A 27,670-nucleotide genomic window follows, 5' to 3' on the forward strand; every position below is an offset into this window, starting at 1 on the left:
GCATTCATATATTCTTCTCGTAGTTATCTTATGCAAATACGTACCAGTACGAAATATAATAGGTCTGGCTGGTGGTGTGTGCCATCGTGGATGGATGGTTGATGGGATGGCATTATATAAATAAATATGAGTGATGTGAAATATTTGAAGAGCAAATAGACAAGATTTTGTATTAGGAGAGCCCACAGAGAAGAGAGGCTGAATGATGTGCAAAACGCTGCTTTTTTATACCCAAGTGTTTGTCAAGTGGACCAATAAAGTCGATAATATTTACTTAGCTCAATAGTCAGAGTGAGTCGGTTCAAAAATCGGCCAAAACAAAATACTTGATAAATGTCAGTAAAACTTGGAATTTTGGGAGTGTGTGGTCACATATTTGGTAAATTTGATAAGAAATTAATAAATAGAGTAGAGCTAGAAATAGAGGAATGCAAATTGTCAAATTACTTAATACGAGAAAAATGCCTTAATCAAAATTGGAATTTTGCAAGTGTGGTCCTGGTCGCGTACTAAATTTCGTGCGAATTTAAAATAGAGCTAGAGATTGGCAATTGGATCAAATTCGCCAAAAAATCGCATGAGTTTTTTTAGCTTCGCTAAATTCATGGTCACATACCAAATTTCACATGCTTCGAATTTGATAAGAAATAAATAAACAGAGCTAGAAATAAAGGCATGGAAAGGATCAAATTTGGCAAAAAAATTCGCACAAATATTCATCATGATTTCCTCTAGCTTGGCTAAATTCATGGACATGCAAGTGCATAATTAGCAGTATACAGCAAGGTTTAAAATACTATGTGTACGTGTGCTTAAGCTCATTATTTTGGTTTTGTTTTGTGTATCTGCATTAATTAAATAATTTGTAAAATCCCCGACAAAGAGAAAAAAGGAACACAATATCACTTTAGTTAATCCTTTTCCCATGTTAGTTACATTACATGCATACTTTGTGTACTATTTGGTAGTATCGAGTGTCGTCCATGAAGCCATTATACATACTGAACAAACGATGTCCATGTATTCGAAATGACTTGCACCCTCTGCTCTGGTCGAGGAGCAATTTGCAAAAATAAATTTGCAAAGTGTTCATGCAATGTGTTTAGTTGCTTGCTTGCGATGTCAAAGGATGCGACCATGGCCCATTTCAAGTCCGTTAAACTCTTTGTATCTCTTTACTATTACGTACGTACGGCATATGCTCAGACCATTTGGGCCATTTGTTAATGTTAACCGCACATTCATCATCACATCACATCACACACATGCAAATTAGTATATGTACACGATTCGCGAATATATGTAGTATTCGCGAATATTTGTATGTAGTAAATGGCAACAATACATTTTTATATCGGGGAAGAGAAGTTTATGCACATGGTGGAAAAGTATGTTTAATGGAACGTTTAATTTTTTGGGGGTGATGACTCACCGCATTTTATCTGCAGCTAAAAATTTAGGTTTTATAGATAATGCAAATATCGACCTGTTGATAATTAGTTATCATTGGTAATGGTAATTGCTCGTAATTTAAGGATATGGTATAAACAAATGTATGCGGAGTTAAATAGTCTCACAAGTCTCAATTTACCAAAAGAGTATCGAGTGTACCTTAAAAATGCAGCTTTTTTAGTCGAACGGCTTGGCCCACTTTCTTTCCTTCTTTATCAAGAACAACGACTTGCATGACTCCAGAAGGAGATGAAGAAACGTTTTATCTGTAAAGTAAACCGAACAAGATAAAGATTGCATCATTTTGTGCAGGCTTCGGCCTCCTCCTGGGAATAATTCTGGTCGCAAAATTCAGCCCCCAAATACTTATAAAATAAATTCGGATCGTTTCGTGCCTTCGTGGAAGTATAAACCTTCCAGAACAAATTTCTGCCGTCCGGGTTGCATCAGTCCAGTCGATGAGAGAGAGAGAGAGAGAGACGTTCATACAATGCAACAAATGAGGTTACGCAACAGAAGAACTGCATCATGCGGTACAACGTGACTAAGCCCTGTGAATAAGTACCTAGAAGGACCTGGGCGAGGTAGCGGTGCTTCATCGGCACACAAAACTAGCTCAAATCATGAAATCACGTATGTACACATACGTAGGTATACTTTCTTCAACGGATATCATGGGTAACATTATGAAAATTTATGTGTTTGTCCAAAATTTCGATTGCCAATTGTAGTGTTCATGAGGGATTTAGATACATTAACAAAATTAAAATTAAAATCAACTCACGTAGATAATTCACCAGTTTTTTTTGCAAATCAGCGAAAAATTCCTACAAACTGAAGCGAAACGTTTTCGTTTAGACAGATTTAGTTATGTTAGATGTTATGAAACCAAAAAATAAGAAACATTGATTCTAAGCTGTCGGATACAACGACAATTCTTCAAATTCCAAACTTTATCTCACCCCGATAACGCATTTTTTCTACACGACTTTCTGCAAGTATTCTATCATAAATATTTGCGATAATTCTGTACATCTTCAAATATTCAGCCATATATAACAACACAAAGTATGCATCTACAAAGTTGTTGTTTCTCTCACTACTACTTTTCATTATCTGCATATACATACTTACTCGTAACACAGCACGTATTCATCTCTGATGTGTAATGTGTATGTGCTGTAATAAAATGAGATTTTAGACCGTGCAAAATTTTAGCCGGCCGAGGGTGAGTCGGGTTGGAAACTCGTTTCCTATATTTACCAACATTCCGGAGAAATTAGGTTCCCCGTCAAATTTCAGTAATTTCACAACTCTGCAAATTTCCCTGTTAAAATGATATCATAAATTGAACATTTGTAAATGCTTGACACCGCTTGTGAAAAAACTTGCAAAAATAAATATCTCACCGGATCAACTTTCCCCGCGAAAAGGGTCAGAATTTGGAAACTGCCCAGATTTGACAGTTCGAGACAAGTCGCATAACAATAAGAAATTTCTTTTTTTTGCAAGAATTTCTGAAAATCTTGTCATAAAAACGAAACGTTTGGGTGATCCATTCCCCTATCGTTCCTCTCTCAAAGTGACATTGAAGTTACCGGCTCAGCGAAGCTACAGCAACTCTGCCGTTCAGTCGAAATCCAACGCTCAGCCGAAGCACATGTCCCAACTCTGTTTACAAACAATCCCAACTACGCACTCACTCACTTTAGCTGCTGGAGAAGAAAAAGTCTCAAATTCCCGAACCTAATTTTCGAGTAAAAATATATTTTTTTGAACACTACTTTTCCTATTCCCGACCTCCGTACTTACTCAAAAAGTAAGAATTAGAGAAGGAACGAAGCTGGCTACTTTCCACGACCGACAAGTTTTTGAATCCTCGTCATTTTCGTCGTGTTCTTCATCCAGAATTTCGACAGTTTCGACTTCTCCTTCATCTTCCTCCTTGACTTTACTACTGCCCAATGAAGCCCATTTTCTACAACACTATACGGCAAGAGAGCACCATAAGGAAACCACTTTTCTAGACAGGAACAAGTATTATTTTAGGGGAGGAAGAAGAATTGAAAATTTACAAATACCGGCCAGAATTATTACGGCTTTGCTAGAGTCGTACGCATTTGAGGTGTTTCGCCGGACAAATTTTATACGGGGTGTGATACATGTAATTAACTATTAATCATAGTAGTGGATGAAAATGGAAGCGCTGTCGAGTTGATACTCCGGCAAGAAGTAAGATAGAGAAGTGATTGTATTTTGACATAGTTAATTGGATAATCAAAGATAGAAATCCGTCTTCTGCTAGTCCTTCCGGGAAAAAAAGTAAGTAAAAGTTACAGAATTATAGTAGAATAGTTAATAGATATTGGATTTATAATCGAATCTAATGATTTCCTCAAATCCATAGGTTTATAGGAAATTGATATACCGGCATTTTCGTCGTGTTTTGGATCTGAAAGAGAAAAACTGTCTGGACGAATGCAAATCCTGTTAATTATTTAAAACTGTTGATTGATTGATTAATTGGAGAAGGAAAGAGACCACAAATCTCTTGGGTTTGACTGTTCATTCATTTACAAGTGGATCTCAATTATCTCACCAATCTCACGCACGTCACTCTTTTTGAAGAATCAGAGGAAATTATCATCATCTATCATGGCTCCGAATCGAAGAGCAAAGAATGATCATGGAGGCAACCATGGGGGCAGTGGGGGTGGTGGTGCCGGCGGCGGTGGGGGTGGTCCTGCCCACAATCAACGCAATGGCAACCAACACGGACGAAATGGAATGGCTTCATCGTAAGTTTAAATGGACAATTTAAATCTCGTCTGCAGCATCATTACAAAATTTTAGAATCGCAGCAGTATTCAGATTACAGCATAATGCACTCCATATCACAAATATTTGCACTCGATACATGCATAATTATTTGCATTAGCACAAACCGAAAAACCGGCCGGCGTATTATCCATATTTTTATAGGTATAAGTAACTTGACAGGTCCGGGTTTTGCTTTTTGGCCATGTTTTTATGTCACGATACATGATACTCGATATAGCATGCCAATTATCTGGTTAGTGTGTTGTGTGTGGTGACTTTATATTATCTGCTCGGTTTTCCCATATAAAATCTGGTTTTATGCCTGTAATTTTTTTATACCAAACGACTAACCAGTGTCTGCCTGCATGCAGTTGTGAATCGCAAATATCTGCTGGGTATTAAAAACTGAGCCATTATGTATAAAAGTAAATGTAAACAGTTCGTGTCCTGCAGCCTAAAATGTGGTTCTAGTTTAGTTTGTGCATATCTAACAGCTTGAGCTATCTATACCTAGATATCTAGATACATATCTGGCAAGCCAAAGTTATAAACTGACTCAAGCTGGCTTGGATTTCGCTAATGTCGTAAATTATTACGTCATGCCATGTAAAATATATGTCTTTGACAAGTCGAAGCAAGGGCAATGAAGGGCAAGTTCGTTTCATTTCTTATTTTGCATGCACATTAAAATTTTAGCTGCGACTTGCTAAATAAAAATGTGCCCGAGATGCATACACGGACCGACACGCTAATAATCACCATGTAACAAAATAACCATGTCCCAGCTTGACATTGACATTGCTTGCACTTTCATTCAAAATATGTAAATATAATATAGATCATTACATAAGTGTTGTCATTGATAAGGAGAACGACGACAAAACCACAAAATTGCAACTTTACTTACAAGCAAAACAATAACACGTTTAATGACATGAAGCACTAACTCATTGAATTCAAGTATTTTGTAATCATTTGTTATTGTACGGAATACATAAGTCAAGTTGCACCAGAGAATAGTTCATTAATAGTTTACTTTACTATAATCACCCCAGCCAACAATTCTTTGTGTTTTCTGGATCAATTCGGCCACAATTTTCGACCTATTCGGGATCGATTTCTTGACGATTCGTCTAGAAATCCCAAAGAAATCGGTGGGAAATGTCCGCAGAATCGTACAGATTTCTTGACGATTCGTCACGAATTTTTTTGCCGAATTCTGTACGAATCCTTTGCGATTCTTTCTCGACTTCGTGATGATTTCTGATAGAAATTCTAATGAATTTTGTACGAATTCTGCCCGAAATCACTACGATTTACATTGAAATCAAAAATTAGATAAACGATTTGCTCTTTTGAATTATTTTATTACTTTGATGACCATAACAAAAAATAAACTAATTACTTGTAAATTAATTCTGTGATGATGGCGAGGGCAGTTTTTTGCTGAATGGCTGTTTCCTGTGAAATTAAAACAGGTTTTAAATATTTTGCACAATATATTGATAATGGCAAAAAACTTAAAAATTTGAAACAAAACTATAGCAAAATTTAATGGCAAAAATATAAAACTCACTTCTTGCTTTTATACATACGATCACGGGCCTTAGTCAACTCCTTCGAGATTCCGTCATCAATTTTTGCAAGGTCAGGTAGCAAAGGACTCATCAGATTTGCTGCACCCCCTAATAATTAAAAAATTGTAATAAATTCAACGGAAGAAATCTACCAAATTATAATAATATGATTCACATAATATGATTCACTTTACTTATTCATACTTACTGTAAAGGACATCTTTGATATCCGCCGGCGGATTCTCTTCATTCCTTTTAGACTATTTTGGACAATAAATCGTCAGTCAGCAATTTTTTCGGCACCATCCATATCAACTTCCTCTTATTCCCTCACTCCTCCAGAGACGATGGTGATCTGAATACCCCAAACAACAATTACCAAAAGCAATACGAAATAGAGACGGATAAAACTTGCTACAACATTTTACAAAATCAAATACTTACCAGGTTAGATTTTGGAGAGAGGATTTATTATTCGGATTACTTTCCAAATTATTATTGTTCTTTAAAATCCTGTTTTTGTCTGAAGGAGCGCAGTAATAAATTGCGTGGGCTCATGGCCACCTCCAAGAACAAACTGCAGCCTTAGCTAGAATTCCTTTAGAATTCGTACACTCTAAGTGAGATTACCGAAATCTCCAAGAAATCGTGACGAATTCGGGCTATCTTTCTGTCTAAATTCGATCAAGATTTTCCTCTAAGAATTCGGAGTGAAATCACAAAGAAATCGTAACGAATTTCGATCATCTTTCGGCGTACATTCGTTGAAGATTTTTCTATGAGAATTCGCAGTGAAATCATATAGAATTCTTCAAGAATTCTGGCATCTTTCGAGCTCGGTGTAATTTCGACATGTTCGTACAGAATTCTTTCAAAGAATTTTGGCCGAATTGTTGGCTGGGACATTAGGGTCGATTGTTCCCATTTAGAATTTTCGTGTTCCGACGAATCTGACTCAGAATGGAGGTCCCTCAGTGTATACTCACATATTTTGAGCAAACTGGTGTCAATCGATGACAAATTTAATTAGTATGAAATTTGCAACAAACATGACCTCCCAATGGGCACGTTTGGCAGGGATATTTGCATCTAAAGAGGAGAAAACGCGCCCTAAAGTTGACAAATTTTACACTTTCTAAATTTAGTGCATGTTTTCTCCTCTTCGGATGCAAATATGAGATCGTGTCTTTTGCAAATTTCGTACTGAATTAAATTTGTAATGGATTGACACAAGTTTGCTCAAAATCGGGGAACATACGCTGGGAAACCTCCATTATCACACGACCACAAGCAGGAATTAAAGGGTACCTGTTATACGGGCCGAAATAGAAGCCGAGCTATATTACACCACCGATTACGGAAAGAGAGAGGAAGGTCAAAGAAAATCGATATTTTGCATGTGCACTCCTCAAACTAGCCTCAGCTTTCTCTCTCCTTTCAGGATGTGGACATGGTTTTGCTGTTACTCCTTCATGTTATTATTATGATTATGTCACGGGACACGGAAATAATGAGCTTTCTCTCCCTGCATATTACGTTACAATAATATTAAGGCGGCATAATCCAATTACGGAAGGAATGTGTCCATATTGACGACGGTATCCGGTGTATAACGACGCATTTACTATTTATAACTTGTGCATCATCAAACTCCTACTGATTGACCCCCTTTATTGTTTACAGTTATAATTGCGTATTTAAATATGTATTTCCCCTTTTTTTGACAGGCCGATGAAATGCGTCCGCCCCAAGGGATGTCTCGAACCGAAGCGTCTAATCTACATGGAGGATATCGAAAGTGGATCGATCGAAGTGGTGCGAGTTGCATGCAACAATCTGCAATGCGAGCAAGGAAATTACATGCATTCCGAGTGTTTCGCCGATTGGGAAACATCGGTCTTGAACTTCCTCAGCTCCACTGGCCGAGCTAGGTGAGAGACAATTTTAAACTGCCAATTAACTCACCTGATAACATACAAAAAATGTCATTAGAGTCTTGTTGCATATGTAAACGAATCACAAAACTGGGTCTCATATCGTATCTATCATCGACCAATTATGTACTGCTTTAGATCTTGGTCGGTGAAACAGCGACAACAAAACTTGTGGACAAAGAAGGGTTACGATATTTCGTATCGTGCATGTGGCTGCAACTGTGGAAAAGGTCACCTTCGCAAAGATTTGGATTGGATCTCCCCCACGGAGAAATTGGACCGAATCGCGGCCGCGAACCCAAATCCACCCGCCGCTCCGGCTGCTGCGGCCGCAGTCGCAGCCCAAGCACAAGAAGAAGTCGCTGCTCCGAATCAACATAATGCAAACAATCAGAACCGCGACAATGCTGCCGCTGTTGCCGCCGCCGCTGCTGTTGCTGAAGAGAGAAAGAAGAAAAAGAAGAAGGCGAAAGAAAACCTGCCCACACTTTCTCTCTCCGCTCCGGTGCCCCATCCGAATGATAATCATAGCCGAAAAGTGGCTCCTGTTGCAAGTGCTCCCATCAAGGCGACAACCTCGACCTCGTCTGACCCCACTTCTTCGTCATCTGCATGCAATTCTGGGGGCTCTGCAGGCTCCTCTTCTTCCAGTGGGATAGGAAGCTTTGGAAGTTCAGATTCAGATTCCCCCTCGCCACCGTCATCCGGCCCGTGGAATCTTCCCGAATCCGCGTCCCTGTATCGTGACAGGGTCAACAGTCTTTCCTCTAATGCTTCCGGCTCTTCGGGAGCTTTTTCTGCTGCGTCTGGATCTGGATCGCCTCCTTCTCCTGGGGCACAGTTTGGATCTCCAGCCTCCACCAGCTCCATGCTGGCACAGAATTTCTTCAAATTCCAGAGAAAGAATTCCAACGGGGGTGACCGAATTCGGTGAGTTTTTTTTATGTAACTCTCATCTTCTCACAAGAAGTAGTTCTTCTTCCAGACTTAAAATTACTTTTATTATCAAAGTGTTGACTTGCTTCATTTCCTGATTGAAGTCATTTTCAATGCTCTTTTGCTCCCTTTGAGGTTGTGGGTTCACGTCGGGATTAATTTGATATCTATTGGAGCGAAAGTACGTAGTGAAAGGGGAAAGTGGGAGATGATTGGATAGCTCGGAGGGAGTCCTATAATCTCAAATTGTAATTAAGGAGGAAAATTACGTTTCAATTTCAGGCACAACTCGACGGGAAGTTTGTTCTGTCGTCGCAATGACTTTTCCAGCTTCAACTTTCTCCCAAAACAAAAACAAAACTCGTACCACATTAAGGTAAGAACTTATTAATAAACTTGTAATTGCATACATTATTATTTAACCATCATGAATTAAATTAATAATTTTAATTAAGGCGTCGTTAGAAATAGAACTGTCATTTATATTTAAATACTGTAAATTTACATATTCTATCACCCACAGAACAAAAGCATGTATGTAAGAGGAGACAATGTCACTTGTCATTTTGGTGTCGTAACACATTAAAATTGAGCCACACATCCCCAAAACATTATGCATTCATCCATGCTGACCTTGGATTTAGAGTGGTTTAAAAATGGACGTGAATTTCAATTCAAAACTTTCCTTCATAAGTTTGCTGCATTAATCTGCATACGTATTTATTTACCAGACCTCTCAACCCACTCGTACTTAAATACAAGACTACATGCATAACTTCGGTTTCGGTCCTCTCCTCCAAAAAATTGCTGTGTTTGTTTAACTTGGATTTGTGTGTGATTGTAAATTCTAGGATTAGTGTTAGTGGGGATTAGGGACACACGGCTTAGAGTTAGAGTTAGAGTCGATCCTTGTTAAATATGAAATGTGTTTGACTTTCATTTTTAAACATTTTTTTAGTATTATTTGCTATGCAGTTATGTCCTCTTCTGGCATGCGGTAATATGCATGGGGAACATTATGAAAATGAATAAGTGAGGGTGGATTATCATTATGGAGAGAAGGATGCGATGCATATTGTGTGCTCAACGAAGGCATGCAATGGAAGGGTTATACATTTTTCTATTCAACTCTACATGGCATTCATATTACGATTACGAAGGAGGAGGAAAAGGAAGGTGGAAGTTCTAGTCAGAAATTTGTTTGAGCATGGAACACACTTTTTTATTCAGGTATTCATTCATTAGTAATCCCCGTCTCCTTTGCACACTGCACATTGTAAATACATATTTCTCCTCTCATTACGACTGAATAGATGGATGGATGGATGGATGGATGGGAAACACGTATAAAATGCAGCATTACTTCACCTCTTCTTCGTTCAAGTATTTATTATCACATGCTCGACTCACTAATTTAACTGACTTTTTGTCTGGATGGATGTTACGTACGTTCATTTTTACACGAACATGATATTATTATTGACGAACGAATGACGCAAAATTCTAGGTGACTAAAACTAAAGAGCAGAACGAGTTAAGTAAAGTATGTAGAAATTGAAAAGGGATTGGATTTTTTGCCGAATTATTGCAGAAAAGGATAAAGGGAGCTTTATTACAAAATAGTGGACAAAATTGGGCAAAGAAAACACTGTTTCTGTGAAGAATTGTGTCATAAAGTCGTAAAAAAGCTAGTCAACAATTTGTTTATTGGTTATTACATAACCTAAATATAACTCATAGTAAGAGAGCAACTGCTTCTGGACAAGAGATTAGCTTCCGTTCTTGGTTGCTAGCTTACGAACGAGGGAACTTTTTTGGGTGTCAAGTACCGATTATTAAGTTCAAATTGTGCCAAATTGTATGCAATTAAAACTTCATCATCAAACATTATCTGCAAAGTGAGGTACACAGTAAAATATGCAATAAAACAGGTGATTTTTAGTACGTGAAACATACAGTTCCAACTTCCAACCCTTCTCATTTGTGCACTTCACAAATCCTGTCTAATTTCATTATTTCATTAGCGAAAATCGTAAATATTTTGCTTTGTAACTGTCTTCAAACTCAAGTTACAGAGAATGTTCTATGGTAAAGTTTTTAATTACGTTAAATTTGGTCCAGTTTGAAACTAATGTGACGTAAATCGGTGCTTATCATCCAAAAAGGTTCCCTCGTCTTGAAGCTTGTACTTTATGCCCGTCATTGTCCAGATTAATGGTGCTACATAAATTGGCCTTTTTAGGCTTGTGTGTGTGCATAACGCATTGTCAACTCTTCTTACAGAATTTTTATTTATTTACAACACACTGAAGAGTTAAATGATTGAGGAAATATTTGTGTTAGTTTTTATTGACCTGTAAGCAGAAAACTTACCTATATAGATAATCAAATTATAAGCATATGCTACGCTACACTATGAAGAAAATGTGTTTGTCTGGTGATGATGAAACCCATGGTTGGGACATGCATAATCTGCCTAGAAAACTTGTGTCTGCCAACAATGTTCGCATTTCAAGAGCAAAGTCAACAATGTTGGATCAATCTCAATCCCATGTTTTCTGACAGCTTCAAATTTTACGTTTACCAAGCAAGATCGATTGCTTAAAAATTTGAAATTTTTTCTGCCACGATGATTAAGCGGCGGCCAAAATATGCTGAGTAATACATGCATAATTCCATAAACAATAGGATAGCATTCAAATTCTTGTAACACTTTTACATAAAATTAGTTGTATCCAAGTAGATATGTCTTTTGCTATTTTTCCGTTTTTTCTTCGACATCCTCCAGATTGTTCTAAATCACAGCATGAAATTAACAATAAAGTAGAAAACTTGTTAAGATATCCATCCACACTTTGTAGAAATCCTTCCCTATAGAAATGCATAATCTTTGTGAGGACTTTGTGTTCAACCCTTCTCCTCAGACCAGCAGTTTAGTCTGGAAGGTTCTTTTCTCTTACAAAGCTGCTGCTTCTGGAGAAGTTATAATAATGCACTTTTGAATTTTTTATCCACTTCTTACTTATTCTTACCTAGGATAAGAAGAGGTTTTGGTTATGTATATATCCATCCGTTTAAGTTAAACATTCGGTGCTTTTCTAAAAACCTAGCAGTACGTGCAGTGCATGGTTGACTGCTTATTATTACCCTTGGCTCAAATCCTCCTCTCTGTACTGTATCCTTTATCCTGCTGCTGCTGGATATAGATGAGATTTACAGTTAAAAAACTATGTACATGTTTTAGCCCTCGTTCTCGTCGTCGTCGTGGTCCCTCACAATAAAAAGTGCGTAATTCACTTGGTTGGTTGGTGCCAAGTCATTGCCAGAGGCTTTAGGTTATCGGGAGAGAGAGAAGAAGAAATACAGAAATGTACTTGACGCCCTTGGAGGCTTTAGTTGAAAGAGTCGGATAAAAAAGAAGTAACTTCTTTTTCCTTCACTAACTTTGAACCACTTTTTACTTACTTGCATACCCTTCCTCTAAATTCAAATTCGAACCACACACTCCACTTGTTCAACCTGAGCGATTTATTCGTTCGTTCCCTGGGGAAAGTTGGTGATTAGTAGGGGCAGAGGCTGGCCGTTTTTCTAAATTGTGATGTGAGCATGGAAGAAATTAAAGCCGGATTTACAACCTGTTTATCAAAGTAAAGTTACCGATTGAAATCACTGCGTCGTCGTTAAAGGATTTTTGGTTAATTTGAATTTTATGTAATTTCCGTTCTCTCTTCTCCAGATTATGAAAGATTTGGTAGCCTTTCAGTTCATGGAATTTACTCATTTTGCATCAATAATTTCATTCAATTCATTCTTCACCAAAAAGTGACCTCATTCACACAAATATGATACCCTTTTGCGAAAAAAGACCTTTTAAATCTTTTGCCACATCATTTTACGCTTTATACTTTTTCCTGGATTTCCCATCGTGCCATTCTCCTTCGTATTAGGTAGGTCACGAGGTCATAAGTACTACTTCTTCGACCCGTAACGGTTTCCCGTCTTTGTTAAAAAGTATAGGTTCCAAAAAGTACAATGATTTATTTACGTATTATTGGTTTCCGGGCAGAAAGGTCTTTAAAAACATTGCCTTTTATTTTACGTACCCTGATCCTGGTCTGGTCGACCGAGTGATGATGATGATGATGATATTTACCTCCCTTCTTCTTCCTACACCCCCTAAGGTTTGGTAGGAAAGTGGACTTTTTAATTACAGTCGTTAGCTTATATGTACATACGTTGACTTGAGCGAGATCAGTAAAAAAGGAGAGAGAGATGATGATAAAATGAGACGTGTGGTGGGGAAGCAGGGAGGAGGAGAGGACTTTGTTTTGTCCCTTTGGTCCGACTGGTGGTGTGATTCTCGGATGTTTGTTGGCTAAGGTTAGGATTGGGAGCCCTTGATTCATGCCATGAGGGATGGAAGGTTCGGATCAAATTGATGGATCCCCGTCCTTCTACGTACTGGCCAAAGGTTCCATGTTATTATTATTTCCTCATCTGCCTCCACCACTTTGGGTGTGTTGTTTTGCGTCATTTTTGGCCAGTAGGAAATTCTCAGTAGCGTTAAAATTATTAAATAAATTATGTATGCAAGGAAGGACACAAGAGGAATTAATAAAATGTGAAGCTGGGTTATATATTTTTTTGGATAAGGCTTTATTACGTAATACTTAATATGACCATATAAAACTGCATCTTATTCCTCTCATTTTTTTGTATGACTTTTTAAAAAGTAACGAGCACCAGTTGGGATACGGTTAGAATAATAAATTTTGGATTTTTAAATATCCCAAGAAGATGCGAGGGCAGACTTACAATTCCATCCACACAAGTTGTTCGACGAGGTCAAGCTTTTTAATTTCAGACTGCTCAGAAATAGAATGACTAGTTCCATCCTGGAAAAAAATATGATGCCGGATTGGATGATATGATACTACAAAGTTGGGTTTTAAAACTAAAATTGGGTAGCGACGACGTTGAATTTTTTGTGTTCCAGGCAGACAGGAGCAAGTGAAAAGGGTTGCTTATGTTAGGTTGAAGTGTTAACTTATAATTGTAGGAATTGTTGTACTATTTATCTCCTCTGTGACAGAGGCTCTGTCTCTCTCTCTCGCCTACAGATTCCGACGAAATGAAGGCAGGAATAAATATAAAAAAAGTTTTTTAAACTAGTAACTCTGTAAAAAGAGAGCCTAATTAGAACCTTGGAATTTTTCGTGTCTGTCTCCCCACACAAAAAAGTGAGTACTTACTGCCTCTTATTGCACGTAGAGAGTCGTTTAAATGCCAAAGTTACAACAGTTACGGAACACATTTATATCAAATTACATTACTTTTATTTATAAAAAAGTATTGTTCTTCTCTCGTAAATACTTAATACAATGTTTGTTTTTACTTTGCCGGCCGGCTAGTCTGCTGATGTTATCGTGCTTTACTTTAGATAATAATTACGACCATAACAAAATGTCGTAACGTATCAAAATGCCTCCCAAAATTGTTTCTACTTACAAGACTCGTCGTCGTGTGCGTATTTTCAACAAAACTCGTATTCCATTGTCTTTATTATCAGTCCAACCAACTAAATTTTGTTTACCTTGTTTTGCACGGAGTGAACGAGCAGGTAGTAAAATTTAATTAACAATCATTTTCAGCCGAGTTTATATAGAAAAGAGGCATTATTTTGATTACGTATATGCCATCATGAGTGAGTAAGGGCTGCCTGCTTGTAATGATGTACTTTCTTTCTTTGTCAGCCATAATGAGGGAGATAAATCAGTAAAAAGCGTCGTTAAATACACGAGTTCGAACTCGTTTTGGAATTTAATTGACGTTCCTGTCCATATACGAAGGCAGACAGAAACTCACATTTCATATGGAGCGGAATTAAATAAGGAGTTGAATTACTGGATTGAAATTCGTGCTTATGTACGATTACGTTGACAAGCTAATAATATGACGGTTACGTCAGGGATTTTAATTATTTAAATAGGCATCCATTTCTATCGCCCTATTTTGGACGGAATGTACGTATAAAAAGACGCGTATTTATCGAAATAAGTCAAAATCGATGTGCAGAAATAGCCAAATTGCTAAAAGGACATCACGAACGACACAATGGTCAGTAAATAAGTGAAAGTTTCCTGTGTGTTAAAAGCGGACTTGGTTTGTGGGATGGCGAGATGGGACGGTTAGGTATAAGCAAGAGCGTTACTTTTATATGTACGAGAATGGAATGGAATACATACGGGAGTAGGTACACAGCGTTTGACATTGAGAATCCGTTTCGTAGGTCAGGTTTTTTGGGTTTGTGGAGAACTCAACTGCGTCGTACTTTTCGTAATGGTGTGAGTGAGTCGATAATAATAAGAGCTACGAACGAGTGTATAATATGTATATACGAGGCAGGATGGGAGATGTGGATAGTGCACAAACAAGGGGGATATGTAGCTTCCATGTATGTAATGTATATATAGGTATACGAGGCTGAAAATAATGCTGGAGAAATATTGGAACTCTTACAGCTTAAGTCACGAACGAACGAGGAAAGATAGATATATTAGGAAGAGGGGGAAACCAGGCAGAAATATCCGACCCGGGTTCGGGAATCGGACAATGTTCTAATAAGTATATACCTACATTTCGAGATACGTTTAAAGGGAGGATCCTTGTTCCTTGTTCCGTATATGGAAGGAAAGAGAGAGTGAATTTATCTGTATTTCGCCCAAGTCGGAGATCGAGGTGGGGGAAAGTCCAAATATGTTGTGGTGGGTCGGGATCCTAATTGGGTGGTAAATGCGTACAAGAGGAATTTTTAGGTATCTTTTATTTTATGAGGTCACATTTTTTATGCCATATTTTGTGTTACTGTCCCCAAGTCAAGGACAGCTTGAAAATAAGGTATGGATTTGCGAATTAAGCGAATTTTATAACGAGCCCCTCAAGGGCTTGGTTCCACTCGTGGTAGCGTAGCGTTACTCAATCTCATCGATGAAATGCGTACTTGAGAAATCCTGAAGCAGTCATGTCGAATTCCTGCAGGAATCTGACTCTACACGATAGTAGCACCTTGGCTATGCTATCCTCACTTTTCTCTCCTACGTGCATTCCTCCCTTCTGAAGGTTGTTGCTATGTGGAAGTGACAGAAGCTGTGCGAGATTCAGCACGTGATTGGAAACGTTCTTCCTGGAGATTGTGTGGGTCTGATTATTGGTGTCCCGCATTGGGTAAAAGTAGTCAATTTGCAAGAAAATGTGGACGAGCACATAAAGAAAGTTGTGCTAGACGAATGTCAAGATTGTCGTAAAGTTGGGGATCCTCACAAATTCAAGGCTGCTGCTGCTGCGACAAAAAGTTTATGAAGAGAAAGTCATCATCATCATTGTTATGCAGATACATAGATAATTGGGGAACCATTATGGTTAGAAAGCTGGCATGTTTTTTTTACTATGTATGGGACATGATTTATTCCAAGAAACGGTTCGCTGGTGAATATAATGTGACGTTATTATGTAGATGCATGAGCGGATGATGAACCAACTTTTCAAATAAATTGCAGCCAGCCAGGCAGGTGTGTTATGTAGGTACGCGTGTTTAGCAAGTTTTTAGGGAAAGCATAATTTATTATTGCACACAAAATGGGAGAAGAATAGAGTACGTAAGTAATTTGATTAAGGCAGGAGGAGCAGCAGAAACAGTAAATCTCAGCATATTTCATCATTTTCTTTTCATCTCTCGCACTATTCAAATATCTAATTGAATTAGTTTCCCAAAGTAAAAAGCAGAAGACCAACAGCTACAGCAAGGAGGAGAAAGTCAGGAAGGAGAGAATATTTGGTTATCAAAAAGAATTGATTACATCGTCTTGTTACTTACGCAGCATGCAAATCTCATATTCCGCATACATATTATTATTATTATTATCCGCTCCTCATTCCGAAACTAGTCTGCTTCTCCCTCGAGAGAAGTGAGAGTGAAAGTCAACTTTCTCTTTAATAAGTTACGAGAGAGGAGGATAGGAATTTGTACTTCGCTGCTCTCCAAGTACTCTTGATTTTGTAATAAGTATCCTGTTCCGAGTGTGCTTCTAGTGAGAATATTTGCAAACGTTGCGAATTACATTGATGCTGGGTGGGTGGGAAGTACGAAAAATAAGGCAGTGATGTTACGAACGTCTAGTTGCGGGCGGGTATTAACCTCAACCCACATTGGCAAACTCTCTATACTATTGCAAAATTGCGAATTTTGTCCTCCACTGCTTCCTCCTCTGTGATGTTGAGTGGAGTAGTTGTTGCTTGGAAGGATGGAGATGGAAACATCATTCTAATTCAATTTTACATAGGACAAACTACATACTTTCTCTCTCACACACAGTTTGAACATCATGGATGATACATTACATTTCGTTCCAGACTTTCACCGAGTTTTCAGAGTTCACTAACCTCCCTTTACGGAAACATGGGAGCAGTTCTTCTCTGTGGATGGATGGATGGGCTCACTTAATAAATATTGGATGCTTCACTTCACTCTTTAATAACTGCAGGTCCAATTGACCTCACTTTTATGTGTCCCATCCCACCGTTACTTGATACACATGGGAGACGATACACATACACAGACAAATAAAATAGCCTCGTTTATTTGCAGAGGTGGGCAAAATACTGAGTCAAAGTGTACCGCATTTTGAACTCTGTTCTTTCCAGGGTTTCGATTTCCGGGGGTATTACACATAAAGATGAGAATCTACGTGGAGAAGACAACAGCCAGATGAAAATATAGGTTTTGTGATGAAATTAACTTTTTATGATGAGTCAAAATACATTGTCTTCACGATTTTTTAAAAACAAAGTATTTTGACGCGCCAAGTCAATTTCTTCAGAAAATCTGTATTTTCGCATGATGTTGCTCCACATAGATTTTCGTATTTTTGTGGAAATCCAATCCCTGTGAAGAACAGAGCTCAAAAATGTATATACTAGATTTTGACGAAGTATTTCTACCCATCTCTGTTTATTTGGCAAGAGCGAAGTTGTTGTGGAGAAAATTGAGAGTGAGTGATAATTAGACCACCAAGTTTTCCCTACGTCTGTAACTTATGGCTTGTGCAACATTTTGATAAACGTTAATGCTTCATGCATATTGTCCCTGGAGGAATAAAAAGTTAAAAAAGAACTTTTCGCAACCTGACACAACTTATCCCTTATTTTATTTTTTATTTTACTTTCTCTCTCTTTCCGCACTCGAATTTGGAAACTTTTGCATAAAATATGTATATGTTTTAAAACCTCTTGTTTCTCGGTTTCATAATTCTCGACTAGTGTTGTTCCCGTTATGCTCGATTTCCTCTCTCTAACATCTTAAAGAGTACGTTACCCTCGTACATACACACTTGATAAATGCGGCCGGCTATAAATACATAGATATTTCTCTAAATCTTGACTTGACGGACTTCATCTTCTCATTCATTAATTTTGCCTTTTGCCTCCTCGCCCAAATTTAATTTGTCCGTCGAGTGGAGAAAGTTCTGCAGAGAGAGAGATGTCAAGTATTAGGGAACCAAGTGAAGTGGAAGGATAAGTAGGAACAAAAAAGAAGAAGGTTTTATAACTTTTATCCCGAGACTCACGACGACGATGAGAGGCTTCTTATTCATTTCGCTCAAATTTAATTAGATTAATTGGCATGGATGGAGAGGTGGCGAAATTGAAAATTTCGTACATCCATTCCTATTGAATTTAGGGTTCGCGAAATGCATGGAAATAATCTCTGGGGAAAAGTGATAAGAAATATGGATCAACTGGTTGGTGGTGCAGATTATGTTTTTATGTATGAAGAGAAAGATTGATCACACACAGAGACACTCTGCTGTATGTAAGTATTATAAGAAGTTAAGTAAGTAAGAGGAGAAAATTGGTGACGGAAGGATGGCTACGAGAATATCTGTGTGTCCTTCCTTAGATTTTCTATTCATCTTCTCCCAGTCTTCTTGGTGAGTAGTCGGGTTGCCTGGTTTGTCCGGTTTTTCTTTCCTGCCGGCTGCAGCTTTTCCCGGCAAGGAAAGTAGTCTCTGAGAGGAGAAAGATTAGAAGAAAACGACACATATGGCGTTGGTTAGTTGCTTCGTTGATTCCAATATGAAACAGTGTTGGACAGATTAACAAGTTATCTAGTTGGTAACAAATAAGCCTAATAACATTTGTTATTATTACACTCCAATTTTCTCCCTCTGTCTCTCTGTCAGACTACTTATTCCCTTTCCGAGAAATGCAGAGATAACTTATTAAATGCGGTGAATTCATGCCTCCTCGTCATCTCTTTATCTCCTCAAGGACATTTCTGGTCACGCAATCATCTCTTCTTCTCTCGGCGAAAGAGGATGAAATGAAAGCGAGTTGTCATCCCTTCTCTCCAAATCGGCAAACTGAGGAGATGTGAAGTGGGTGAAAGTACACACTTGTTGTTGGGAAGAATTGATATCATCATCATTTTCACTAGTGCATGATTCCACTTGAGGAAATAATTCAGGAAAATTATCAACGAGACGGTACATAAACGAGTGAAGCTCTTGTAAATCCATTGTAAACCAGATCAAGGATTTTCATAAATAGATATGCTAACTCTGCATCAAGGTTTGGTTTGCTGCATACACGAAGCTTACACGTGATTTCACCCTGGTTGCAAAATATTATAAAGTGAAAGGAAAGAGGAGAAAGTTGGAGGGTTTCCTGCCGGATTGAATTTTGTAGCACTTATCACATGTCCTCGACAGGAGGACGAGTGTATAAACAGTGGCCGCGGAAGCGTGGGGACAATGTCCCCACAATTGTGCGATGTCCCTTTCATCTGTTCATCTTATATAAACCCCTCCCTTCCCTATCCTGTAATTTTAATGTCCCCAGATGCTCCAACACTTTCCGCGGCCACTGAATTAGGTAGGTACACTTGTTGGCCGGGGAAATCTAGTCTATTTCTAGCCCCTGCAATACATAAGTTAGAGCGTCGTGGCGATGGTGATGGATTGATGGTATGTTGCCTGATTACATATCGAGCCAAATCATGGCATTCCATTAGGTGCTGCTATGGTGAAAGTGGAACACTTTTCTTGCAAAACTTTCTCTCCTAGAAATCTGCGAGTAGCTACATGTAATAATCCGCTTTATTACTGCACTACTCGTACTTACTTACTACATGGCACAAAATATCTTTATGTAGGAAGGAAAACTAATGGAGAAAGCAACAGTTGGCATCATTTTATTATGTTATATTTCTCTCTCTCTCTCTCCTTATTAAGGTTTCGAGATGGAAAAGCATAATTTAGAGTCAACTTTTTCTCTTTACTCGAGAGAGAGAAGTGAACATTGTGTAAAGAGAGAGAGAAAAAGAGATTGAAGTTTTGTATGATTTCTGCGAATATTGAATTTAGAAAGTCATCATTGAACGGCAAATAACCTCGTCTGTTCTGCTCCCTTACATATTTTATTTGATCTCTGCCTCTGCCTGCGTGTCAGATCCATGTGACTTATCCAAGCAAGCAAGTAAACGAAGGACAAAACTCAATTCTTCGTAAAATGCCAGCCAGCCAGCCAGCCAATCATGCCCCAAACTAGTCGTAAAGTTTCATTTTATTCAAAATAAGTAATTCGCGTAACCTGGGCTACACAGTAGGCAGGCTTCAGCTTTCTCTCTCTCGCATGCACACATATTCTCCAAAGTAGTCGTCTTTACAAACTAAATTCTATAATGATAATTCTCTATGGTAGACAGACTACCGTGGTCTAATTCTCATTAGTATAATTGGCCCAGTTAGTTAGGAAAACGTATAGCTTTTCACTCTGTTGTGGCTTTTCTTTCTTCTCTGAATTCTCCCCATTTCGCGATCCCGTTTGCATATTCCCCACAAGAGTGAAATCTCACATTTACAATTTCCCAGAGTGTCGCGTTCAGTGATTTTCTCTTATTGAGAAATATCTCGTTGCGAAACAGCTAAAGAGAAAATTTGTATAAATGTTTGATCTCTGAATCGAATTTCAGACTCAAAAGGACTTCTAATCAACTGTTTAAAACTTATGATGGCTCGTTAATGACGCGGATTTCACAAACTTTCTCTGAGAAACCTTGTAATTTATAAAAAAAACTGTGTACGTGCGCCGCACTGTACATATAATAGTTTTATTATTTTTTTTATACCCCCACCTCGTTCGTTACCTGGAACTGCACTAATTGGAGAGTTGGTAACTTGATATGGAACAAAATTTTCTGGCTATCTTCTTCCTAATAAGATACCTTTCGCTTCGTGGTGGAATCCGAGAGTTGGAGTTGGGGAGTTGAATGTCCTAGTTCCGCTTTCTCTTTCTCTCTTCTCGGAGAAAGTTACAGGTAGGAGGTCGCGTTGCCAGGTAGGCGAAGACCAGTGTGGGTTTGCTATATTTCTTGCACTGGGAAGCAAGAAACGCAAGAAATGCAAGGTGCAAGAAACTGCAAAAAAGTGCAAGAAATATGCGTCATGAACTACATCGGCGGGACGTAGTTTCTTGTGCCTTGCATTTCTTGCAGGTCGAATTACCTGCAGGAACCCACTTTCTTGCAAGTGGTTACTTACTTTCACCCGAAACACTGGCAAAGACCTGCCTGGCTGCGAGTGAGTACATGAAAGGAATACAGAAAACGAACTATCCAAGCATTTCGCCATCATTTGGGGAGCGCGTGATGGCCATGATTAAATGTCAGAGTGGTTGGGTCAAATTCTGTTTTTGATTCCGTCTCTTTGTTGCCCGTTACACTTTCATTTGTTTTCTCCTCAAGTTCCATCATCCATTATTATTGAGTTTACCTTCTCCTTCAAGGAATTCAGGGCAGAGGAGCATTGTTCTGTGCACAAAATAAATAAGTGTTCCAATTCCAGTCGCTAATAATCTCTTATTGTTATTTCAGATGGACGATGATGGGCATGGGAACGATGACATGAGGTTCGTGGTGCTGGCGACGCTGCAGAATCAGCGGATGACGAAAGTGAATTGTTGCATGTGCCAGTCCAACATGATTATTTACGATCGCTATCCCCTCATCGATGGAACTTTCTTCATCGCACCGAGAAAATATGGCAAGGAATCGATCCCGATGGTAAGCTTGTCGGTCAGCTAAATCTTGATCTATTATAGGCAGCAGTACATATTTGCATAGTTTGTACGTGGGTTAATTCTTCAGCCGTGGTAATTTGGACGACCAAGTTTCTCATATTTCACATGCATGCATAGACAGACAGTGAAGATTATTAGTTTCACTGGGTGCTTTCTTTTGTACCCAGTTTGGAAGTAGGTTGACGATATGTACATAAATACGTATGTACCTTGTTGGTCGCAATTAAGTCGTGATGTGAGCCGCTTACATAAATCCTTTTGAATTAAGTTTGTGCATGTAACAAAAGAAGATAACTTCATCTAATTATACACATTACATATTTGCATATTAGGTTTGCGTGCGCTCCATTGTGTTTCGTTGACGGGATGGCTTATAAAAAAAATATTGTGCTATTTCATGCCAAACTAGGTATTTTTTAGATTGTCTGTCTGTACATGCACTTAATTATTCGTCGCGCTCGTCCTGATATAAATAATGGGATTGAGGAGTAGGTAGCTAAATAAATATGCATTCAGTGGCCGCGGAAGCCGTGGGGACATTAACATTGTAGGATAGGGGAGGGAGGAATTTATATTGCATGGACAGCTGATGAGGACATTGTCCCTCTGTCCCCACGCTTCCGCGGCCACTGTACTTATTTATTTACATATATGGCTAAAAGTATGCATATGATGTAACTCTCGTTTATGCAGGAATGTATGCAGCCCCAGGGTTTTGGGGGATTTTGAAATTTTTCTCTTTATGAAGATCAAGGTTGAAGTGGAAGGAACCCATTATTACGACGAATTTGAGAGTTTATGGCTTATTGTGAAATTTTTATTAGCATAAAAGACTAAAAAGTTATTATCAGAGAGAGAGACGAGTGGTATAGTTATTACAGACTTTACTATACTGTCCATCCATCCATACATAGTTGTTGACCTAGGACATGGAACGCTCGCACGGCATGCCAAATAATGCCAAAAAAGCACTGCGCAGCTCTCCTCAGTTTGACCAGTAATTGCGAAATAAATTCTGTACCTCCATCCACTTTTGGCGAGGAAGAATGAAGAGAGAAAAAAATTCCTTTTACAGACCATGCAGACCGGTTTTTCCACAAATAACAAGTCGCGATAAAAATGAAAGTGCGGAGTATTGTCCTTGATTATGTAGGATTTGAGGAGAGGGGGCTCTTTAAATACGCTATTTGTACAGTAAGGATGCGTCAACACTTTATAACGTTACTGCTAAATACCCACCTTTGCAAAATTGGAGGCAGCGATCCGGTCTGTCTGTGGTCAAGATTCTTTCCAATAATTTCTGCCAGTTTTAGTTCGCAATTAGACATCGCGACGTAAAGTGACCAAGAGAGGATCACTCGGTCCGCTGCCCGTTAGTTGGAGAGAGAGACACCCGGTCACATAAGGCTGCCTTGTAGTAGGTGAGTAAGTACCCTTTAAAGCAGTCCCTGGCAGTTGTCGGTTTGTTAATTTTAATGAATCCTATTCATTTACTGAGAGAGAAAGAGAGAGATAATTTATTTATCTCAACATTATTCACGTTGAGGAAGGTCAGGCAGGAATGACTTGACATCATCTGCAGCCGGTCGGTGGTACTTGGTTGTTACTACTACATAAGTGCTCTCGGTCCCTTTACTCTCTACCGGTTTTGGTGAACATTTTATTATTATTTCATTTACAAATGGGTCTCGCACCATGCATACTCTCGTTCTGAATGGAAATGAAAACTGCTTGTTGCATCCGGTTGGTTGGTTGGTTGTCGTGTCAAAGTCGATTTTTATGTCCCTCCACTATGCAATTAAGTTCACTTAAAAAACTCGTAAATGTAAAAATAGGACATACATGCTCCCCAGTCTCAGTCAGAAGAAGAGTCATAATTCAGTCAGTCTATCGCCAGTATGGAAAAAGGGGTAGGAAAAGAAAGCAAGTTTTTCGACATCCCGCAGCGTATTTTGCCTGCATCCGTTTAATTAATATGCAGATGGCACTATTTATCGTGTATGTACATATGCACTATATGCGGGATGAATTAGATAGTTGATTAGATAATTGGTGGTGAAGAAAATTTTGGATTTTTTGATTTTTCCCGTAATGCATTTCATCTTCTCTTTCGTGAATGAGGGTCTGTTCCCTGAGAGAGCTTAGAAGTTCTGGGATGGGCTGCCGTCCCAAAAATATCTTGACATCCCCCTCTCTCTCATTCTGGGTTTGGCAGGCAGGATCTGTCTTATCTCTCCAAGGGTTGCTTATGTACTGAAGAATCCATAGAAGAAGAGCTGACGTGGTCCTCGGTCGTGGCTTGGCGTGGCGTGGGGAGAGGGTGAATAAGTTGACTGACTTGTGTATCACGTAGCTGCTTTAGCTTCGGCTTGCTGGGGGTGAGCAGGGTAGATTTTCAGGAAGGAAAAGAAGATGCCACGTTGGATGGAATGGAGGATAGGGTAACTTAATTCCATGTTGGGGTAGGTTATTTATTCTCACTTTTTTCCTCTCTCCGTAAAAATAAAATAAAGTGGTCCGATCTTGTCGTAAAAATGTTTAGGTGATGTGATGGCTGAATAGAATACGTAATTTTTATTATTCCGCTCCGATATGTATTTCATCTCTCGGCGTGATACTGCACATTCGATGGGATGCTGGTTCAATTTGAATACTTATTTCACAAGAAGAAGGGTTGATCATAAATAAGTAGTGCTGGGCTGGGCTACTCGTTTTATTCCATCTTTGCTGCTGACTCAATGCATAAGTTTAATAAATAAAAAACTTTGTCCATCAGCCAGCCACCAAATGATCCAGCAGTTTTGTTTTTGTTGATTATACTTATTGGCCTGAATCCAGTTTTGACTCCTGAGTCGGACCACGTATGTATCTACATACTCGTTATTATTATAATAATAATAACTTGAAGCTTGTTACGTTACGTGACGTGATCCAAATATGGTTCGAATAAATTTAAAGAACCTGCCACGACATGGAAATTGGGTTTGCCGAATAGAATTTTAAATTGAATCTTGACGCATCTTCTTCATGGATGAGGGTTGAGTATCATCGGTCAGCTCTAAACTTATACATAGACCGGTTTATGCATGGTGAGTCAATAGAGATATGTACCAAAGTTTTTGTGTGCACAAGGTTCATATATGATTATCTTGGCTCAAAGAGAGTGGACCATAAACCAGCAGATGCAGAAATGTCCACTGTTATGGTTGTGATATTTTTGGTAGAATTTATTGGGTAACCGGTGACCTGACCTTTGCTAACGTAACGCCTAGACATGCCGCACACAGGGTGGAAAGATGTACATACATAATATTTTGTTTGATTTTGATAAGCTACACTATTCTGCAGCTTATGCACAAGTATGTACATAACATATATACATATGCACTTATATGTAGTGAGCTCAACTACATATAAGTGGCCGCGGAAGGCGTGGGGACATTAGTATTATAGGATGGGGGGGAGGGAGAGGGTTATATAACGTGGGTAAATTGTGGGGACATGAAATAACCGTGGGGAAATTGTCCCCACACTTCCGCAGCCACTGCTCGCCTACTCGGGATCGTATCAATTTTCATGATATGATTTTGCTTTTGTGTACATAAAATATTCGATGCCGGTTATGACGTTCGTTGTGTCACTCACGCAATGCACTTTTGACAATCAATATCATCCATCCATCCATTCTCTAGTTTTACTAAAAGTGAGCAAAGTCATTCAATTTTTGTTGAGCCTGGATGAATTGGATTTTCAAACTATAGATAGTATGAAATACGAGATAAAACGAGAATTTGACGACCACTGGACAAGATAACGAGCCCAGTGAAATAATATTTGAAGGGTGTCTGCTGCTTGCTCCCGTAATCTATACGTTGGTTTGGTTGGTGGGGGAATAAGTTTGAGTGGTGTCCTATAAAGTGGTTCTCTGATTACTAGGTTTACAAACCTTGTGTTAGGGCAGGCATCACCAGTCTCATGACTTTCACCCCTCTGCTTCTTCTCCTACAGAAAACATGAGAAAATTCCTGCTGGAGGATTTCCGAACTGAGATTTCATACCGAGAATATGATGATGGTGATTGATTTGTTTGCTAAAATTAGTGCTAAGAATTATGCATGCAACTCTGATTAACGAGTCAATCAGTGAAGTATGCAAGTATCTAGTTGGGATTTCTACTTTATTGAAAGTGATTAGAGTTCCTCGTCCACCAATCAAACCAACGCCTGGACAAACCAGCAATGACCTTCAATCCTCTCCGTGCAGCAAACTTTGTTTACGTACTTCGTGCATTGCTGAATAATATCTATCTATTAGCAGAGATTAACTTAATGTTGTTTTGGTCTCATGGCTGGATGACATGATGCGAATGCGTATTAGCATTATTTTTGCAATGTTTGTATACATACAGTGAAGAGCATGAGCGGATGGGAGAGTCGATTAAATGGTGACATTTGCTTGATAAATGGCGATAGCAGCTTAATAATAAATTGTGCAAACGACCATGTGGTAGCGAACGTTAGGTCATTATCATTATCCATTTCATCAAATCAGAATTATCGTCAAAATCGTCATCGTCATGAAAAAATGGTCAGTTTTTCATGTCTATTTTTTAATTTTTCCACAGATGACCACATCTCCAACCTCGGGCGCGGACGGAGTGTCCAACACGCGCTACTTGACCGCGATCTGTATGCACTGCCTCTCTGGAAAGCAAGGTGGATACGTTTGTCGCGGATGTGGGAAGGCGTTCGATGGAACGGCCATCATCATCGGAGCGATCTACAGCTACGACGTGTTTGCGTCGATGGCTTGTTGCCGTAAAAGAGTCGAGGTAAGTAAGAGCAAGAAGAACAAGTATTTTATATATGCACCACCACATCTCCTCCAGTTTTTACTTACATCATTAAGAAAGTGAGACGACGCATGGTACGCGAGTTACTTAATGAGTGACATGTATTTATGCCTGTCAAGTTAATTCAGCCTCACATTTGGATAAACAAGGCGCTAATCCTACCCACCAACCAAGTTATGCGACATACGACTAAATTACTAGACTGACTAACGAGACGTTTCGCAAGGAAAGTTCACCTTCTTCTTACGTGTCGTGGAATGGAATTGATTAAATATTTAGTTTAAGATAGGAGATTATCATAATATTACAAAGCTGTCCCACCAACAGGGGTGGCCGCGGACGCTGTGGGGACATGTGGGGACATTACCATTGTAGGATTGGAGAGGGTAGGGTTTATATAACATCGGGGACATTGTCCCTCCGTCCCCACGCTTCCGCAGCCACTTCTGCTGCCCTCATCCATCTCTGCATTGTACATATTGCTTATCCAATCTCTTTATTGAATCTTCCCTCCTCGACATGTTGTCGTAGACTTGTTTTTCACTACTACGGCGACAACGCTGAATTTTCAAATTTACTTACTTCTGGTGAGCACGTCAACGGTTTTATTCGTTGACGTTGCGTTGGGGCCAGCGATCCGTAAATTATTTGTAAAACTTGCATCGCTCCCTTCTTTTTCTTGCTTTCCTCTTGACTAGGCTGCCAGCTAATGTTTATCAAGTTGGGTTGCTCCTTTGCATGCATGTATACATGTACATATTGTCTAAAAATAGTCGAAAAACTAACCAAGTCAAATAAACAGAAATTGGACAGGCAGACTGCCAAGTCAAGTTCAAAGCCTTTTATTCTCCTTGCTCCTCATCTATGTAATGCCTGCACTTTACTTTAGTTTTCGTCTCTCTATTATTAAGCACATTCCATCCATGAATGTATCGCTGTGTGTGTGTGTAAAAGTAAAACTATGC

The 27,670-nt window shown here is 38.9% G+C and overlaps 1 protein-coding gene across 1 annotated transcript in view; it reads left to right on the forward strand.

The window, feature by feature from the left end:
• Positions 1 to 3,067: 3,067 nt before the first annotated feature.
• LOC110853543 (headcase protein) overlaps positions 3,068 to 27,670 on the forward strand; it is a 32,699-nt gene continuing 8,096 nt past the window's right edge. Inside the window, exons 1-7 of the mRNA XM_022101818.2 lie at positions 3,068 to 3,774; positions 3,860 to 4,250; positions 7,577 to 7,780; positions 7,922 to 8,713; positions 9,002 to 9,095; positions 21,648 to 21,836; positions 26,478 to 26,684. Of these exons, the coding sequence (XP_021957510.2) occupies positions 4,108 to 4,250; positions 7,577 to 7,780; positions 7,922 to 8,713; positions 9,002 to 9,095; positions 21,648 to 21,836; positions 26,478 to 26,684 (1,629 nt within the window). The 5' untranslated portion in view covers positions 3,068 to 3,774; positions 3,860 to 4,107. The remainder of the gene's footprint in view (positions 3,775 to 3,859; positions 4,251 to 7,576; positions 7,781 to 7,921; positions 8,714 to 9,001; positions 9,096 to 21,647; positions 21,837 to 26,477; positions 26,685 to 27,670) is intronic.

The sequence above is a fragment of the Folsomia candida genome, unplaced genomic scaffold, assembly GCF_002217175.1.
Source record: "Folsomia candida strain VU population unplaced genomic scaffold, ASM221717v1 Fcan01_Sc008, whole genome shotgun sequence".
NCBI lineage: Eukaryota > Metazoa > Arthropoda > Collembola > Entomobryomorpha > Isotomidae > Folsomia > Folsomia candida.